Source organism: Ambystoma mexicanum, chromosome 12 (assembly GCF_040938575.1).
Source record: "Ambystoma mexicanum isolate Mex_15411 chromosome 12, UKY_AmexF1_1, whole genome shotgun sequence".
In the NCBI taxonomy this organism is placed as follows: domain Eukaryota; kingdom Metazoa; phylum Chordata; class Amphibia; order Caudata; family Ambystomatidae; genus Ambystoma; species Ambystoma mexicanum.
This window is the reverse complement of record NC_090936.1, coordinates 432615613-432636231: the sequence shown is the minus strand read 5'-3', so window position 1 is coordinate 432636231 and position 20619 is coordinate 432615613. Positions and strand designations below refer to the sequence as shown.

Genomic DNA, 20619 nt, shown 5'->3' with positions numbered 1-20619 from the left:
TTTGGTAATCTCTGCCTTTACGAGTAGCTTGGGCTGCACGTCTGTAGCCCTGGGAAGAGTAGGGTCTGCTGAAACCTCGGTCTCTAGATGATCCAAACCGGGAGTTACCTGATGCTCCTCTGAAAGGATCAAAAATTCCTACCACTCTGGAGGGCTCCAAGGGAACGAGCCATGTCAGAATCTTCTTTCATGCCCTTCAGGCCTCATCCACCTTCTCCCCAAACAGGTGTTCTCTTCTCCTTCGCACGGCATATCCATTACCTTATATTGTACCTCTGGTCTGAACGTCGTGCACTTAAGCCAGGCTTGCCTTCGTAACACTACGCCATTGTTGATTTGCTTAAAGCCTTATTCCGCCAGGTCGACAGCAATGTTAATGGAATGATTGGAAGCCTCTTCTCCCGCACGTACGAGCAGCATGGCAGACTTCCTGTGTTCTTCAGGCAGATGGTCCAAGATAGGAGCCAGCCGATGCCACATCTCTTTATCATACCTGGCCATAATAGCCAGGGAGTTGGCTGCTTTTACTGTAGTCGCTCCAACCGATAGCACTTTCTTGCCAAAAGCATCTTGCCTCCTGGCTTCGTTGTCTGGCGGGGTCATGCATTTGTGTCGAGACCTTGCCTTTCTGGCCGCCGCGGCGGATACCACCGATTTCGGCGAAGGTTGCGACGTCAAGCACTTGGGAGTCGATTCTGGAGCCTTGAATTTCTTTTCAAATCGACCTTTTATTGCCGGTTCCGAAAAAGGATGACGCATGGTTTTTAGTCCCTCCTGCCAGACATGGTCTAAAATGGGGATAGCAAATATCGACTTTCTTCTCTTGCCCATATGATCGAAAAGAAAACTTTTTTTTCTCGTCTTCTGGGACTAGGTCAAATTCTGCACATGCCTTACCCATCATGGCATGGAAAGCACCCATGTCATCAGGCGGTGATGCCTGCGCCGGACTCTTTGGAGTTTCCATTTCCGCTTCTGAGTCCCATGTAGGGTCCCTTGAGGGGGTAACAAGATGTCTGAACCCGACCCTTCACGTTCCGACTTGGACAGTTCTTCTTCCTGTGGACGAGAACGATCTTCCTCAACCGGGTAAGTGGTAGGAATTCTGGATGGAGGGCGAGGAGCCGGGCCTGGCTCGTTGACGACTGGCGAAGCCTGTAACACTGTCGGGACACTAGGCTGAGGTAACCGTGTGTCCAACCGCTGCAACAGCTTCTGTAACGTGTTCAACACCTCCAGCGACAGAACTGTCTGGGGATTCAGTAAGGAAGAGGTAACTGGAATGGCACTTCCACTCGAGAGCGACACCGAACCAGTTGGTTGTAATCCCAGATCGGTTGGATGTGCGACTGGACCACGGTCATCCTCCACCGACGGGATGGAGAAAGCCGCTTCTGGTTGCAGCACGGCCTCAGGCAGAATCGGATCGAAAACCTCTGGCTGCCATCCCACCGACGGGGGCCACCGTCGACAATGACATCTTTTCCATAGCTGCTGTTTGACCTGACGAAATAACCGTAGGAAGAGCCGTTGCGGAATACAAAGCAGGCGTCGACGATCGGACCGTCGTCGATGAAGTCTGTGGTGCAGGGCCTTGAAGCGTTCCCGCCATTTTTGAACTCTACTTGTGGGACGAGGACTCTCGACTCGAGGTAGACTTATGACAGTCTCCTGAGGAGGAGTTCGATGGGTCTTCTCTCCTTTTTAGATGAGGAGGACGAAGATGAAGCCTTATGTGAAGAGGAGGACCTCGCAGGATGTTTCTCCGAGGGGCGTTTTTCAGATGAACATGATTTCTTCGGCAGAGGCGCTGCCGACACTGAGCGACAAGGGGGCACAGGAGTCTTAGATCTCGAGGCTGTAGAGCCTACCTCCGATGCCGGGTACGCACCCGCTCCGTCATTGAGCCAAGTAACAAGGCGTCTGTTGCGGTCTTTCAGGGTCTTTTGTGAGAAGCCCTGACAGATCTCACACGTGTCTGCCGTATGAGGGTGAAGGCAGTAAATACAGTCCATATGCACGTCTCTATCATACACTTTAAGACAGGATGTAGCACACGGACGAAATAACGCCTTTCCAGACATTCTTCGAAAAGAAAACAGTCGAAGGAGAAGAAGCAGAAGAACGCACAACCTAATAAAATAGTAGATACTCGAGGTAATCCCACTACCTTGGAAGACGGTTGAAATCTGAGGGAGCCGTGGGGGCGGGGCTATTTATACCGCTACGTCCCAGTGGCGCTGGTGTACGCGGCCCAAACCGACGTAGATAGGACACAAAAGTGTCGGAAGTTTTCTTATGGAAAATGTCTATATAACTTACTGAGGATTCCCAGCCTGACGGGGAATATTCCAAGCATGTGAATCCATGAAAGATCCAATGCTGGAGAAAGAGGAAAGACATAACGAAAGATAAGGCCACCCCAACCCCACTCTCCCTACTGTGTAGGCTGGCCAGAGGGCCCGGCCACGTGGATGGCTCAACCGCCGGATCTTAGGCGCCGAAATCTACCGCCGTATTAACTTCCTGCAGTCTTCGCCGAAGTTGCTTGAATCTCTGTCGAAGTGACTTATGGGGGAATAACGACAAGTCAGTATAAAGATAAACAATGTCTCTTATGAAGAGCTCTGCTATACGGCGACCAGTTATCTGGGCGGTAAAAACAATCTGAGGGACCTTGGCGCGTGACGGATTTTAGGTATACTACACATCACAATAGGGATAGTGTTCCAGACACGCTTATGCCGACGTCCCCTTTCAGTCCCCGAAAGACAAGATGCAATACTCTGCGGTTACCGCTGGATGACGGACCATATGATTCTAAGCAGATTAACAAGCATCAGAATTAATTTACTGCGGTACATGGTCGGCATCAGCTCGCCGTGAGTGACTGCATCATGGATCACGCTGCAGGGTGGAGGCAGAGGAGAGTGGGAGGCCAGCAGTACCAGATGAAAGCAGAGGCGAGTGGGTCCAAAAGCAACACATTTACACATCGAACTGCCTTTTTTTGGCCCTCTCATCCACCATTAACTCACTGATCACAATCCTACTTCTGTCTTTCATGAACACAGTCAACTTCTCCATACACTCTGGCACATTTAAACTCCTTCCTGCAAACTAGCCAATAAAAACTTCACTTAAACCATAATGAGCTTGTAAACAATCCCCCCACCTCTGCGTTCTCGCAAAAGCCCTGGACAAGGCAGTGATGCCTCAACTCTACATCCACAATGACCACCATCATCTCCTCAAGGTCTACCAATCTGGCTTTCAACCATACTGTAGAACCGGGACTGCCACAACCAAGCGATCAATGTCCCAAGAATCACCAAAAGCAGCCTCTGCCTTTCTGGATCTTTCCCCCCAGCAGTCTATGCAATGGATCACAGAGCCCTGCTCTGCTTGCTTTCCTGCTGTGTTGGCATTTCCAACTTGTTACTCATCTGACTGAGGAAGGAGCTGAACCAGCAAACAACATAACCAAATAGAGTTCACCAAGAGCTGAAGACAAAACCAAGCCGCTGCAAGGCTATTGGAAAGCCAAAAGGTAAAGAAACAGAATATCAGCATTCTCATTTGGTAGCCTCAAGCTCGCCGATGCTCTTACACATATATCTGAGACATACCCCTTTTACTGGGACTCTTCACAAAATAACTAAACCCTACTTCACCCCCAATCTCCATGTCCAGCTAATCAATCGCCACATCATCCACGCACATCCAATATGCCCATTTAAAACGTCCAATCATCCTCCATTAAGCAATGTACATGTCATACTGACCCATTGAAACCCAGCATGCCTCAAGATGTAATCTTAACTCATGTTCTATATGAGGTGCACTGTGCCAAGGTTACTAAGTGACAGGACTGTTCTACTCCTAGTTCACTACTGGCAATTGTTGCAGACATCAGAACAGTCCTCAGACATTGTCTAAACATGGGTTGAGAAACCCTCTCAACAATCTCCTATCCAGGTGTAACGCACAGACACAGCTGTGTGAGCATATTTCTTTTTAAGAGCAAATATTTGAGATGTTAGTTGCAGCATCTGAGTTGTGAGCGATGGTTGAACTCCACAGACGATTCAGGCATGGTGGAGGAGAGGAACCAGGGCTCTTCAGTGGAAATGTCACATTAACATGTAACTAGGTGCATTACAGGAGAACATCACCAATAAACAGCACTTGTGTTCAGTGAATGGGACAGGACATTGAAGTAAACTAATTATATTGCATACTATGTGAAACAATAGACACACAAAGCAGAGGGTAGCACATCTTACCACCATCTGATTTGAATACTTGACTAGTAAGTCAGTACTGGACCTCCAGAGTCCAAAGTTAAATCTCTAATAGAGTGGGACAAAAAGAACAGCAACCTTGAAAAGGGAATTGGCAGCAAATATCAAAGCATCAAGCTATCAGAAACAAACTCCTCATTTTGTTTTTCTGGGGCACCAAACTTTTGTTTTAAGTTCAACTCCTCACTTTTGCAGAACAAGCTTGGCGTTTATTGTGTAACTACTGATCATCACCAAGTATTAATTAAATATGTGCCAGAATTAACCCAAATCAGGTATTCCAACTGGAAGGGATAAAAGGGAATTCAGGGTGGGACTTTAGTTTCATTTAAGGACCAGGTGAGCATGAGTGTTTAGTTGAGTGAGTGAAGGACTGGAGTGTTCATTCTGTGGCAAACAAGGCAGAGGTCCATGGACAAGGAAGGAAAAAAAACAATCCAAGATGTACAATAACGTACAATCCTTTAAATGATAGGGCATTGGTTTTGTATATATTACTTTATTCAGTCTTCAAAGAATTGCAACAACGTGCTTCGGCGCTGATGGATCCTTCGTTCTCGACGAAGAAGAGCCGTGGGTAGTGTGTTTAGCCTTATGGGGTTTGTGTGCGTCCTTGTCGCCGGGGTGTTCATCCCCATAAGCAGGGCGTGAGCCGAGCCCGTCGGGGCCGGGGACGGACGACGAGGAGCGGGAGCGCTCCTTCTGGGGGTTCATGACTTCCGTAACGGACGTCGAGTTATCGCACTCCTCGTCACTTTCAGTAACAGCGGCAGCGGGTGAGGAAACTGACTTCGACATTGCGTAGTCCGCCCACCTCTTAACCCTACGTTCTTTAAGAGTCCTGGGTTTTAAGAGCTTGCAGGCTGCGCAGCTGTTCTCTATGTGATCGAGGGGTAAGCAACGATTACAGAGCTTGTGCTTATCTTTCCAAGTATATTTGCCCCTGCAGCGTGGGCAAAACTTAAATGGTGTCCTCTCCATAGCTGAGGCAATAATAGCTGGCGATAACAACCCCAAGGGAAAGAAAGGGGAGAAAGAAAGACATTCTCAAAGAGAAGAGACAAAGTTTCAACCCCCACTCTCCCTACTGTAAGTTGGCCGTCGAGGCCAGGCCACGTGTTCGGCAGCGCCGAAGGATCTCCTCCGCTCTTCCTCTCCGTCGAAATTCAGTTTGGCGGAGAAGCAGCTTCACAGCTAACGTCGAGGGGGAGGGATCGTTATCAGTATATTAAGTTATAACAAAAAAAAGGACCGAGGTCCGTGGCAAGTATAGCAATGTCTCTCTAGGAGCTCCGCGAAAGGCGACCAGAAACTGGGCGGAAAAAAACAATCTGAGGGACCTCGACGCGTGAGGGATTGTGGGTACAACGCACGTCACTATAGGGCTAGTGTTACAGACACGCCTTGTCGACGTCCCCTTTTCGACTACGAAAAACAAAATGCAATACTCCGCAGTGACCACTGGATGTCGGACCAATGCACAGCATGTGATTCTAAGCAGATTAACAAACATCAGAAATTACTTTATTCAGTCTTCAAAGAATTGCAACAACGTGACTTACGTTTTAAGTGTGCCAGATGTCATGAGCTCGGTCACCAAAACAATGAATTTCTTTCCTTTCAACGTGGATTCCCAAGAGTCATAGAAACGAACAATGTTTGGATGCTGTAAACCCTTTAACATGCCTGCCTCCTCCTTAAATCTCTGACGCTCAGACTTGGATAACTTACGGTCCTAAGGAACAAAGAAACAAACGCACATTATCCAAAAACTCTACAAAAATGACAGGTATCGTTAAGTCACTTGAGAAAAGACAGTTCACAGAGTATTGATGCAGAGCAGGCTAATAGTCTCCTAAAGCATGTCCAGTTTGTTAAGAGCCCACAGTGTTTTCATTAAAAAAAAATGTAATCTGTATTACAGAGTTAGCCACATGTAAGTAACTACTGGTACATTCTGGGCAAAAGATTGGATTTTGGAGCGAGTTTTTTACTCCCAATATTTAGAATTGGAGAGTAAATCCAATTTCAAGAAAGTAAAAATTAGTTTCCTCCTTCGCAAGAGTAAAGTGTGACAACTACCCAATTTGTGCGTAAAATTGCAACTGTTGGAAAACATTGGTGACAAAACAGCTGTATTTCAAAGTGGTTCTGAATAATGTATTGCAACTGTTTAAAACTTGTTCCCCACACAAGAACCTTGTGGAAGCATACTACCCAGCTTCATCTTCATGATACTTGGGCACAAACTCTGTTAAGAGCTACTACAGATGCCAGCTAGTTACATCGGGTGATTAATAAATCAAGTCCCTCACTCTACTAGCATCGCTGCTCTGCCTCTCAGGACTTCTGTTGCTACCTGGCACTACCTGCTTGACAGCCACTCCATGTTTTTGCTCCATCTCTCCTTCCCTTTGCTACGGTTTGCCCTGTCTCACTTTTTGATGATCTGCCTCTCACCCTTAAGTGGTACGATGCCCCGTTTTGCGGTCTGTTTCTCTGTCACTCTGCCTCCCCCATCTCTGCATTCTATTTCTGCTATTTGCCTCCTATATCTTGCTGTATCGGCTGATACAACTCTTCTTCCTCTCTGTCATTACTCAGGCTATATCTGTTCTTTCAATTTCTCAGTTGCGGTTGCTACTCCTTTTGATTATCTTTCTTGCACTCTCTCTTATGCTATTGGCCTGCCCTTCTCTGCTCTTGCTTTTCTATTTCCATCTTTCCCCACCTGCCGTTTATCTAGGTTTCATTTTAATGTCTCTAAATGTCTTTTGATCTGCTTCTATCCCTCACGACTATGGTTAACTGTTTCCCTTCTCACTTTCATTGTTGCCCTATCACGTAGCTCTTTGCTCTCTTGCTGTTCAAATTCCTGTTTTGGATCGTCTAATTTGTCCCCTGTCCCTTCGCCTCCCATCCTCCCGCCACACCTTTGTTCTCCTGTAATGCTTAGGTTCAGAGTTGCTCTTCCTCTCCCGTTTTTCAGTTTGTCTTAACATAGCACCAATAAATATCCAAAAATCTTAAAATGCCTTTTCCATTTAAAAATCTAGTGCAGCTTTACCAGTGGATGCCCCTTGATCTATGCTAACTTTCTTTGGGCCATTAGGCGGGGAAACAGAGTTAGAGGCTTGTCTGACCAGATGCAGCACTTGCTTGAATGCAGATGCTTTACCAGCACTGTATGTCATTACAAGTATAAGAGCCCATACAAGATGTGCGTGTTCTGAGCCATTACAACTACAGCAGTCCTCATTGAATGTGCTTCTTCTGAGCCATTACAAGTATAGCAGCCCAAATGAGATGCGTCTGTTCTGAGCCATTACAACTATAGTGGTCCTCGTGGGATGTGCATGTTGTACTTCTGAGCCATTACAGGTATTGCAGCCCTGATGAGGTGTGCGTTCTGAGCCATTACAAGTATAGCAGCCCAGATGAGATGTGTCTGTTCTGAGCCATTAGAACTACAGTCCTCATGGCATGTGCTTCTTCTGTGCCATTACAAGTATAGCAGCCCAAATGAGATGTGTCTGTTCTGAGCCATTACAACTATAGGGGTCCTCATAGGATGTGCACGTTCTACTTCTGAGCCATTACAGGTATTGCAGCTCCGATGAGGTGTGTATTCTTCGCAATTACAAGTATAGCATCCCTGAAGAGTTGTATGTTCTGAGCCATCACAGGTATAGCAGCCCTGATGAGGTGTGTGTTCTGAGCCATTACACATAGCGGTCCTCATGGTATGTGCTTCCTCTGAGCCGTATAGCAGCCCAAATGAGATGGGTCTGATCTGAGGCGGCAGATGTATAGCAGCCCTGATGAGGTGTGTGTTCTGAGTCACTTCAAGCATAGCAGCCCTGAAGAGTTGTGTTCTGAGCAATCACAGGTACAGCAGCCCTGATGATTTGTGTGTTCCGAGCCATTACAAGTATAGCAGCCTTGTTGAGTTGTGTGTTCTGAGCCATTACAAGTAGAGTATCCCGGATGAAATGAGCGCGTTCTGAATCACTGAACATTTAGTGGCCCTTTTGATAAGTCGAAGGTTAAGTCAACTGTGTTGCATCTTAAATGCATACCTCTGATGTAGACTCATTAACTGGCCTATCAACAGGAGTTGAACTAACAGATTACACAATCTCTGCAGCAGGGTTATTTACCCACTAAGTTGCCTTTCCCAATAGACTGTTGACACTGAAAGGCACATAGGATTAGTGCACTGGCAGGTCCATGTGAGCCTTGCCGGACATACATGGATTTTCTAAAGCTCTATGCCGGTTTGGACTAGCCTACATTAGTCAGGAGATTCATAATGAGGCTTTGAAATGTGCTAGATTTTTGGCAGTGGGACTCAGTAATCGGACATGGAGCAGAAGGGATTGAAGTATAGGACTGCAATGCCATCATCTCACACTGTCAGAGGTTGGTTGGAAGAGCTCGGACACTGGTCTTGCTCAGTACTTTAGCTCACTGCAGAAAATGCCAACACAGGTTTGTGCTTTAACAGCAGCTCTGTTAAGAAATTCAGGTACTGTCCCAAAACATAGCAGTCCTGCTAAGAAATGTGGACATGATATAATCAACCCTGCTTTGCATATTTGGCATTGTGCCATGACATACTTTGCCTGAATATCTAGCAGTCCTGTTGAGAGGTACCAGTACAATCTATATCACTGAAAATATATACAGCACTGCTTCAACCTATTTCAATTATACCCGCTTGTGGTGGGTGGTCAGAAAGGGAGTTAAACGTTCAGACCACATGTCTAGCTATTTGTTGCTCCCCAGGAAAACCTATGCATAGTGCCCTTTCATGCACGCAAACACATGCCATCTTAACACAAAAAAAACAAAAAACATTTTCATACAGAACACCAAAAAAGTGTTTCCTTCTGAAAGTGAGCAGTCCCCCAAAATACAATACAAACTCCCAGTGAGAGTCAATAACAGAGACACCCCAGTAGGGAATGAGACCAAGACCAAGTGCGGGTGAAGTTAAGAGATCAGTTTATCCAAAATATAGGGCATACAGAGGACTCTGCATACTCCGAGAGCGCTAGGCCAGACAATAGAAAAACATTCATATTTATTACAAAATCACGTCATCAGTGATGTAGAATATAGGTGGCACATGAGTTGTAGGGATTGGACGGTGAGGACTGGACATTCTGTATTCTTTAGGCCCAGTGCTCCTGGATTGGCAGAGGTCCACGTGGTGCCAGCGCGGGGTGCATGGGTCAACTGGGTTCTTCTGGGTGGAGCGCAGGGTCAGACGATTGTCAGAGCTGTTACAATTTACTCTACCTAATAATGCCCTTTAGGCCACACATAATCTGACATTTATTAACATATCTATCCATTTAATATATCTCACACTCAAAATATATTCACTTAAAAGGATTACTTCATGAATCAGGTGCGTTATCTTAAGGTTACATTCTAGGGCTATCTGTAACGACTCCTTCATTAGATCTATCAGGGGACAGCTTAATAGTGTGTTAGTACAAGAGAGGATATATTATCAATTGGAATTTGAACGTTAGGGGTGAGCTGGAGTGGTAATTGGTCGAAGAGCACACAACTGGCACATCAAACAGAGCTTAGGGTTAGGGGGTTGGGGGTTGTGTCTCTGAACCTGGCCGTCTGCTTGTGCTAATTCAGAATTATGGAGATTAACGTTTTGTTTCCAAATCATAGCTGCAACCCAGTTCATTCACAGGGCAGTTATGTAAAAGGGAAGACAAAGGATACAGCGTTTAAAGTGATACTTTCTACACTGAGGCATCCGTGAGAACGAGCTCGCTGCAGCAGCGGCACAGGGGAGGATGAGGGGAGTGTGGTTGGCTCACTGTGCGTGGATCCAAGGGGAGAGGTGCAGGCCTGCAGGCCAACGCTTCTGCGTGGCCTACTAGAACTAATACAAAATGGAGTTGGTGATCATATAAAATGGAGTTGGGAGTCAACCCTTCTGCGGGTGTTGCACGTGTATGTGTCGCCCCAAGGCTGTCCAGAACCTTGGTCAGTGGCGCATAGTCAGCCGTGGTACGAGCATAGTGTGCATGTGGGGATGGGAAGTAAGGGGAGGGGACATAAAAAGACCTTTCCTCACTTACACTTCTCACAAAAGCCAAACAACTGCTTGCTGGCAGGCTCTCTTAAAAACTTTGAGATCAAGCGCCCAGATGCCCCCAGGTTCGGTGCGCTTTATAAATATCAAAATAAATAACCCCAAGCCATTGAATGCAATTGATGTGCTTCTGTGATGAAAAGAAAACAAAGTATTAAATGCACATGCTGCTGCAACTGCGCTGCCTCCATTAAAGCAGAATAAAACGGAGGAAAATGAAGCAGAAATGCAGCCCTTGTTTCAGACAATTTTCATTTTACACAATGCTACCTGTGTCCTAAAGCAAAAGCATGTTTATGATTCAAGATGCTTTAATAACCCTAAGCTACAAAATGCACAAAGTGAACAAAGCACAAATTTGCTTTCACATTACTCAGAAAGTATTATCTTGATAGAATCATTAACAGAGGAGAGTGTTAAAAATATTAAACAGACCACGACACATCCCAGTTGCTTCTTTTAAGGAACTCTGGATTGCTAAAGTAAAGAGCGATTTGCAACCTGCTGCTGACCAGGCGGTCACCGATGAGCTCCATGGTTTATGGGGGTGCTGCATAAATAGCTTGTCTAAGTGGTACGCAAGGAAGAATTAAAAAGATTAATGTGCGTAAAAAGGCCTATACGCACCTTATCTAGAGGGCTGATCGTGCTTGGAGTCATTTTCCAATATTGATAATCCCAGAACACATTTTACAGTAGCGAAGTCAATGGGACACTAATCAGCCAAGTCATTCAACCATTCTGCAAAAGGTCTGAGTCATCTGAACCATCTCATGCTTAAAAATAAATTAAAACCCATGGTCAGTCAACAAATTGTAGGTTTAAGATAGACTTAATAAGCCAAAAGCGTGCTCAATAAATGCCTTGCAACAAAACAGCTGCATTAGGAAATTAACTTTCATCTATTCCTCATGTTATGAGGATACATAAAACAAATGATAAAGCAGTTTTGGCATTTTATAGGAATGTGCCACGTAGCTACCATTCACTGGTTATTGCCATCATATCAAGATACCACCGTCATTTCCTCTGGTATTCACATTTCACATATCCGCTATTTCCATCAAAGGTCTAGGTACCCACACAACTGACAACACATTCAAGGGTAGTTCCATCACTGGCTTGGTATTGTAAAGTTGTTACAGGAAACCAAATTCTTTCATGTCATGCAGTACCAAATTTGTTTACCTCAGGAGACAACCGTGTGCATGACAACAGTAAGCAATTGGGATTCTGTAACCAATAAATCCCAAAGGTATATTTCTCATTCCTGTTGCGGGTTAGGAAAAACATGGGGAAAATGCTTATGGCAAAAAGGGGAAGCAATGCTGGAGAACAACTTAGAACTGTAAGGGACATTTTCATTGTCACCACAGGCCCATTCGCAGCGAGGCTGGCAGAAACATGCAACAGAAGACCACTTCATATTACAAAACAAGAAGTGGGGGTTGCTAGCATGTTACAGCTGGAGGCAGTTGCAGAGGCCCTGATGGTGGTGCTTGCAATCCGGTAGTACCAGAATGTTGAGTTGATGCGATTCTAGGTGGTTACTGACCAAAGGACCTTAGTGTGTCTTTTGGCCAGAAGGGAGAACTTCAGGTCCATCAGTTGGAATAAACACATCAAGGAACAAGTTAGCCACTGGCATAGAGGTGTTTAATACTGCTAGAGAAGAGGGCAGGTGCTGCTCAATTAGTGTACTGCATCTGAAGACTGTTGCTGCCTTGTGAGAGGATGAAGTGCATGAATATTTTAAAGTAGGGAGATGAAGTCAAGAGTTGGTTGAATTGGGAGGAAGAAATTATTAAGCGTAGGGAGCCTTTTAGTTTAAAGCTGCTGGCCCCATCTTGAATGAGTGTTTAGTTATCGTTTGTTAGCAAAGGTTCTTGCTATTCAGTTTTGGTTTAAAGACAAAAGTAACTGACCCCAAGTGCTCTGCTGTACTCCTTGGTTGGTGCCCCTGTGTAGTATGTTCATTGCATGCCTGGAAAAATGTATATGCCATTTACAGGATGCAGGAAGACCAGTGCTCCAGATAAGCTTTTGCGGTGGGAGTATTTTCCTCCCCATTTTTAAACTTTGACAGTAAATGTGATTTTAAAAGTAAAAATGACTTTTCGCCTTTGCAAGAGAGCAAAATGTATATGACATCCAGCCAACGTGTGCAAAAACTGTGTGGAAATCATTACTATGTGGCAGCTTTCTGAATTATGACAGAATACATCTTTCATTATTTCTCCAAGGTCTGGCCATTCTCTCTCTCCCGTATATATTTAAATGTTGAAAACACAAAAACGTAGCAAATTACATAGTAAAGCAAGCATAAATTGTATTGTGTGTTTTGAGGTCTGATAGCAGAATTGTCTTTTGAGGTTTAATGAAAGTCCTCATTTGCTGGAGCTATTTCTACCTAATGGTATGCCAACGTTCTGATACAACAGTGCAGTGGCGCAAGGACTCCATGCTAAATTCTATATCTAATCTCATGGTCAATGGTTATTTATATTAGCGCTTTTGGCAAAGCCCTGTACATAGAACATATTTAACACTATGATGACTAAAATGAAGTAGGTACTACTTTATCGACCTTGAAAGGATGAAATGCTGAGTTGGTCTAGGCAGGATTTGGACCTGCAACCTACAGATCACGAACAGATCGCAGCAACGAGCGCTCAACCGGCTGAGCTATCTTAGTCAACCAACCTCTGAAGGAGGTTAGCCAATGAGTATAGACTGAGGTATAATAATCAGTGTGCCTAGATGTTGGACAAACCATGTATGAAGCGCTACATAAAGTTAAATACCTATCTGGATTATCACAGGGACAGGTTTTGCTGCGTTTCTATTTCAATTACAAATGTAACTGTTTTTGAACAGTGCTTGCACTTCCTGGAGAGTCAGGTTTTGGATGTTTCAATTATAGTCTTGTAGATATGAGGCTAGAACACCTATGATTGGTGTAATAACAATCACTCACCCCTTGAACAAAGACTCTGCTGCGACTGACCATTTATAGTAATGTAGCCTATTGACAGCAAGGCTGAATGGATGTAAATTAGACCATACATAGTTATCATTTTACACACGTTTTATAATTGGAGTGTACATTAAATTATAAGTGTAAAAATGATCTGCCTCCACTGGATTATGCACACAGCAAAGGAACTCTTGAAAAATACAATTGTGCAATACTGGTTTGCTTTCACTAGAAAAAAGCATAATTTGTTACAAAATATGAATTCTCAATTACAGCTTAGTTTTCCATCTTATACATTTTACAATCCTAAAATGCTAGCAAAATAAATATGTACAGTGCTACACAGCAAAAGCTGAATGGAAATACACACTTTTTAGCTACCAACAGTGACTTCTGAAGGAGTTTGCCCTGATACATTCTGGTTTCACAATCACTCTTGTGGACAATACTGGATATGACTTTTATGGACTTCATTGATTCAAGGTGTGTCACCCTTTCTCATGGTGGCCCTGAATCATGCTGTTCCTATCTTCATCTTGTATCCAGGCTTGCAACATTATGTGTTACTACTGACTTCTGCAATTGTATTTGCTCTCCCCTCTTGCATTGCCACTCTTCTTGACTGCTTTCTCCGTTGTCTCCTCCCCTTCTCCCTTTTCCTGTCCCCTCCCATCCTCCCCTTACTTCTATGCATTTACTCTATCAGAATTGTCCCTGGACCTAACATGAAAACAACCTCGTCTGTCTCCTCCCTACTCGCCTGACTTGATTTTTCCACCTCTGGCCCCTCCAGCACCATCTGAAATGTTGTCAGGCCTAGTACGATAGTCGCTCGTTTTGTTCCTCCCCTCCCTTTCTGCACCCCTCTCCCTCGCCTTTCGTTTTCTCTGGCTCTATCAGAAATATCGTCAGGCCTAGTATGGCAGTCGCCTGTCTGTTTCCATTTCCTTCCCACTCTCCCCCCCCCCTCCTTTCCTGATCCATGTCTTAGCTCTTGCACTATATGAAACGTCGTCAGGCCGAGTACAATAGTTAATTTCACATTCTTATTGTTCATGGCCTGTAAGACGGAAATTGTATTGTCCCTTGTTCCCTCCCTTGCCTTGGAGCGCTTTGAAACACTGTGTAGGAGCTATATAAACTATCATATCATTCCTTTCATCACAGTGTGCAGTTTTTTTTTTTTAAAGGCTTCAGAGAAATACATGGTTTCAGAGATTTTTATCCATGGCTCAAAAGAAGCCTTCTGGTTTCTGTCAACTAACCTGATCTTTGACCTGTCCTCTAAACTTGTGTGTAAATGTACACAGGAAAATAATAAAGCTGTCATATTTACAAGATTTTCATGCGTAAAAAGGCCTGAGGAAGACCAACCCGATAAGGGTACAATCTGCTATATTCCTTGGCCGACGAGTTGTGTGCAGATCCCTGATCTGTTTGCGCTATTTTATGAAGCAGATGTTCCGTCTGATTGATGCTACATAGCCTGGGTGTCGGTTGACAGTTGTGTGCAGTTCTCGCGCTTCTGTAGTTGAATAGCATGTCTTTCAGGCATTTTCCGAAAATCTGTCGGTTTTCCTCTGTGCAGAGTTTCAACAATAAAATCCAGAGTTAGGGTTAGGTCAGGATCTTGCAAGGCATTTTCTATTGAATATTGGCGCTGTCGCAAATTCTGCATAGCAGGATCAAAGCATTCAATGGCTTGTAGTTAACACATTTCCTTGCAGTAGATTCTGGGCCCCTGTAATGGACAATGCATAACGTTTTGAAGTTAATGGACCCTTGATCGGGAGCCACTACAGTGTTTGGCACAATGAGTTTGTGTCAGAGTGCGGCAGAGAGTGTTGCCGTGTGGAGACTCACATTGAGTATTTCGTTCATACCCATTAGAGGTGGTGGTGGTGGTGGTGAACTGAGAAAATCCTTGGCTTCAAGCAAAGTAGAGTGAGTGCAGCAGAGTGTGTTACCGTTGAGTCCCAGTGGAGTGGCCCTACTCTGGGACCGTCGTTGGTGACACAGGCGCAGAAACCAGGTAACTGTCCTGAACCCAAAGAACAAGTTACTTACCAAACTGGTAACGTTCTTTCGGCTGGATGTTCCCCTCCCCCACCTCCAAAGTATTCCTCATCTATGACATGTAATGACCACAGCTTTGCTGCTTCGGGTTTGTTTTTCGGCAGAGGGCGCACTTGCGTTAAGGGCTTTGGGTCGATGTCCCTCTAAGACCTCTGTCTAGGGTGACGTCATCAGATGTTTTAAGTAGTACGCACAGCGCCCGTAGCCTCCCTTCATGTTTTTCCCCCTCACAACGTGTGACAGACATGTCCAAAACAGAACATTGACTGCACTTAGCCTTGCAGGACATAAGCTGTAATGGCAAGGGAAATTCTGGAGCAGGGTAGGCTGGGAGGGCGATGCGGAATACGTTGGAGGAACATCCAGTCGAAAGAACGTTACCAGTTTGGTAAGTAACTTGTTCTTCGAATGGATTGTGTCCTCCAACGTATTCCTTATATATGACAGACTCCCAAAGCAGTAAACATGAGCAGAGGAGGGAAAATAATTTAAGACATACCCAATTCAAATGGCAGATTACAGCACTGCCTTACAAAAGGCAACATCCTGAGCATGGGAAGTATCCAGGGAGTAATGCTTAAACTTGTGTATAGAAGACCACGTTGCAGCATCACCGATATTTTTTACAGGCACACCCCTCTGGAGTGCCGAAGTGGTAATGCCCCTCATGAAATGACCCCGCAAACCCTCAGGAGTGTCCTTACCAGCCAACCGGTAACTTTACAAAATAGTGAGGATGATCCACCCAGACAAGGTCTGCTTAGAAACAGCCTGTCCCAAACGGTGTCCACCATACCCCATAAAGAACTTGTCGTCCACTCTGAGGTTGGCCATTCTGGAGAGAGAAAAGCTCAAGGCTCTCCTAGGATCCAACCTATGGAGCCGTTCCTCTTCCTTACTTCCTCTTCCTTACTAGGAAGAGGAAGATAGAAAGCGGGGAGTACCACCTTCTGACTCAAATGAAACTGACACAACCTTCGGTAAAAAGGACGGGCGAACTCTCAATACGACCCGGTCCTTGTGGAACAAAGTAAAGGGTGGCTTAGAAGAAAGTGCCTGCAACTCGCTCACTCTTTGAGCGACATAACTGCAACTAAGAAAACAGTTTTAAATGTCAACAACCTTAAAAAGGCAAGAGTGCAAAGGTTCAAACGGAGCACCCATCAGAAATTTCAGAACCAAATTAAGGCCCCAGACCGGCACCTGAAACGGCGACGGCGGGAATACAGTCGTGAGAACTTTAAAAAACAGAGTGATCAGTGGAATTTTAAAATAGCATTCCTCTGAAGAGCGCTTGAAGATAGACAGCGCTGCCAAATAATCTTTAATGGTGCCCACCTGAAGACCCCTGTGGGCCAAGGAAAGCAAGAATGAAAGAATGAATCGAGCACTGAAAATGATCCAGATTCTTTCCTCTGCACCAGTCGCAAAACGTACGCCAACAGTACAGGTACTTTGTTGCCGGCGGCCTAGCCGGAAGCAACACCTCCATTAACGTCATCAGGAAGGTCCCAATCTCTTTATCTCAACCTTTCAGAAACCATGCGTGAAGGTTGAGAGTTTTGACCTCTGGATGGAGAACCCGACCTTCCTCTCGCGAGAGAAGATCCTCTCAGAGGTAGACGCATTGGAGGACAGATGGACATGTCTAGAAGGTCCGGGTACCATTCTCTCCTGGCCCAATCCAGAGCAATGAGGATCATGTGGGTCTCAAACCTTCTCAACCTCCTGAGAACTTGAGGGATGACAGGGATCGGAGGAAATGCTTACAGTAGCGGGAAGAGGCACTCCACGACGAACGCGTCTCCTAGAGCTCCTCTTGGAGGAAATTCCCTCGAGCAGTACCTTTCACACTTCCGGTTGGCACCAGTCACGAACATGTCTTCCCCAAAGAGCAAAGATCTCCTGAAGGATTTCCTGAGCTAATTCCCACTCGTGGGAGACCGTGTTCTGCCTGCTGAGAGCATCCGCCGCCATGTTCTCCTCGTCGGCTAGATGAACCGCTGATGGGGACATTCCCTCTCGTATTGCCCAGAACCAGAGCTGCATTGCCTCCCTGCACAGAGGCAGCGACCTTACACCACCTCTCTTGTTGAAGTAATGCATTGCCACCGTGTTGTCCGTCATTATCGGGACATTCGTACCCTGTACAGACGGTAGGAAAGCCTTCAGCGCCAGTCTGATGGCTCTCAGCTCCAAAAGATTGATGTGAAGTAGACTCCGATAGAGACCAACGACCGCTGATGGACAGATCGTCGGCATGGGCTCCCCACCCCGTCAGGGAAGCGTTCGTTGCCACTGTGACATCTGGCCATGGCTCCCAAAAAGGCTCTCCCTTCATGAGATTCTTATCGTCGGACCACCACAGAAGCCCTTGCGAGAGCAGAACATGAAGGAGATCCAAAATCCTGCCCGAGAGCTGGGACCATGGAGTCCGTAGAGCCCACTGAAGGGACCTCATTCTCAAGCGGGCCTCTGGCACCACAAAAATGCAGGATGCCATGAGGCCGAGCAACCTTAAGAATTCAAAAGCCGTAAGACTCTGGGCTTGTTGAAATTTTGTGACCGTCTGTAGAATGTGAGGAGCCCTCACCTTGGGCGGCGAGCACATCCCCAAGGACGATAAGGGTAATGCCAACCCTTGTTCCACTCCGCCACAGGCACTGGTTCTATAGAGCCTTTCTGTAGCAGAGCTAAAACCTCCTGCACAAGGAGCGGATCCGGAACCTTCAAAGAGTGTTTCTGGGGGTTTGTCGTGAGGCCGTTGGAGAAAAGGGAGGCAGAAACCGTGGGCTATTGTGTCCAGAGCCCACGCATCTGAAGTAATGGCTCGCCATTCTTCGAGAGACTGTGACAGCCCGCCCCCCCCCCAGCCACCAGAGAACAATGAGATCTGGCCTCAGAACGGTTTAGCAGTGGCAGTGTCTGATGGCAAAGAGGCAGCTGCCTGAGCAGCTTTGTTACCTCCAACTCGTCCATCACGAGTGAACTTACATTGGCCTCTTTGAATGGCTATCGCTTTAGCCTTTCCAAATGAGGAGTAATAGCGAAAGGAACCACCCCTCCTTTGCTGCCCCCTAGGACGAAAAGGCTGAGGTTGTCAGAAAGCAGCGCCCAAGGATATGGCAGCTGCCTTGGAGGTCTGCAACCTCAAGGCTCTCGTCGGCCTTGTTGCCAAAAAGATGCGACCCGTCAAAGAGCATGTAGAGAATACCGGTCTGTACATCGGGTGCAAAACCTGACTTCCGGAACCATGCAAATCTGCACATCATGGTGTTCGTAGCCATGGACCTTGCAACACTACCCGCAGTGTCCAACCCAGACTGAAGGGATTCACACATGGCATCCTTGCCATCCAGCACATTAGCTAGAAAGCCATCCCTTTCCTCCCCTTGGGGAATATGCTCAGCCGCAAGCGAAATACAATTCCACAGAGTGTGCCATATGCGAAAATGTTGCCAAGGCACAGGTGGAGTTGGCCGATTGCAGCGCCATACTCCCAGCAGCAAATAGCTTGCGTTCCCACTCATCCATCCATCCATGCGTTTATTGTCCCTATCAGGAGGGATGGTAGGGTACGCTGCCTACTTCGAGGTGGCCATAGCAATCTGGACCTCCAAACTCTCGGGAGTAGGGTGTGTGGACAGGTAGCTGGGGTCGCTACTGGATGGCCAGTATTTCTTTGACGACTGGTTAACCACCAGAATAGACTACAGGGAATTCCAAGTAGCAGTCATCCTCGTTTGCAAAGCCACATGAAATGTTAACACCCGGTCAGTGGACAGACCCTGATCCAAGATGTCGGTAAGGTCATCCCGATCATAATCAACCGGAGGCCTGGACCAACCCAGGTACTCGTCAACCCTCAACATCAGTCTACGATAAGATTTGACATGATCACTGGGCTCGGGTTAACCAAACTCCACCTCAGGAGACGTATCTAGGCCACTGACATCATGCAAGGACTGACGCAGATCCTCAATCTGACTTTCCTCGGAAATTAGACATTCCTGAACACCAGGCGTCCCATAAGAAAGACTAAAAGGCACATCCTCCTCCTCAGACCTCTCTTCCTCTTCATAAATATTCTGGAGAGACTGAAAGAACTCCTACCTAGGGAGAGGGGTACACCTCATCAGGGACTGGCCTCGCAGACTTAGAAGTAGCCTTCCTTGGAGGTTCAACAGCCACAGGGGCTTCCACCAGTAAATTCTGTCCAGTAGGCGCCAATGGTGCTGACAGCTCAGATGGTGTTGACTTAGACTATGGCGCCGAAGGCTTCGACGGTCTGACCTGGAGTAAAGACCCGACAGACTCACTCTATGGACATGGCGTGGATGATGTTGACACCTTTTTCCGACAACTTCACAGGCTTCGACGGTTTTGCTGGAGACAAATACCGCGACCTGGAACGTCTCTGGCGATCCCCCTGATGCCTTGTCCGAACAGGATCTCGATGGCTCCCGATGTTTATCACGCGACTACCCGGGCCCGGGGGTGCACGAGTATCGGTCTGACAGAGTTCCTTGCTGGAAGGTGCGGACAGAACGGTGCCCCGAGACTGGAAAATCTGTAACATTTGCTCTCGAAAAGACTCCCATTCCTCGGGCGTAGAGGATTTAGTGGGGCACGCCACCTTCTTCGGGTAGTCATCTGACAGGGATGGCAAACAGTGACGCTGCTTCTGGGACCGCCCCGACGAAGACAGAGTGGCGTGAACCACACCGGGATCTATAACTCCTGGACTTCTGATGAGGCGAGTCCCCTCTCGACTCGTTGGTTGATAGACCAGTAGATTTTGATTTAAGGGGTTTGGAAACACAGCCCACCTTCAATTTCCCCTTACGCTCCCAAAGGCCTTGGCAGTCAACAACTGGGACTTCGAGCAGTCGTCCGTGGCATGGTCCTTGCCCAGGCACCACAAGCAGATACGGTGCGGGTCCGTGATGGACATCTTGTACCTGCAGTCCCGACACATCTTGAAGCCAGACCGCGGGGTCGTCAGGGTGGAAGAAGATATAATCGCATGATACTAAGAAGACAGGAGGCACGCCGAGTTCTCGAAGCAAACATGTTTGTGGAAAAAACGGAACCGAGGCTACGGGCGCCGTGTGTACTACATATAACATCCAATG

General features: G+C 46.5%; 1 protein-coding gene across 8 annotated transcripts in view; it reads right to left on the bottom strand.

Annotated features, from left to right (window-relative positions):
* The window catches only part of WNK1 (WNK lysine deficient protein kinase 1), a 2404646-nt gene that overhangs the window by 2162750 nt on the left and 221277 nt on the right, over positions 1-20619 (bottom strand). For all 8 annotated transcript variants that reach the window (XM_069628604.1, XM_069628602.1, XM_069628603.1 and 5 more), the window contains exon 2: positions 5867-6039. In XM_069628604.1, the coding sequence (XP_069484705.1) occupies positions 5867-6039 (173 nt within the window). The remainder of the gene's footprint in view (positions 1-5866; positions 6040-20619) is intronic.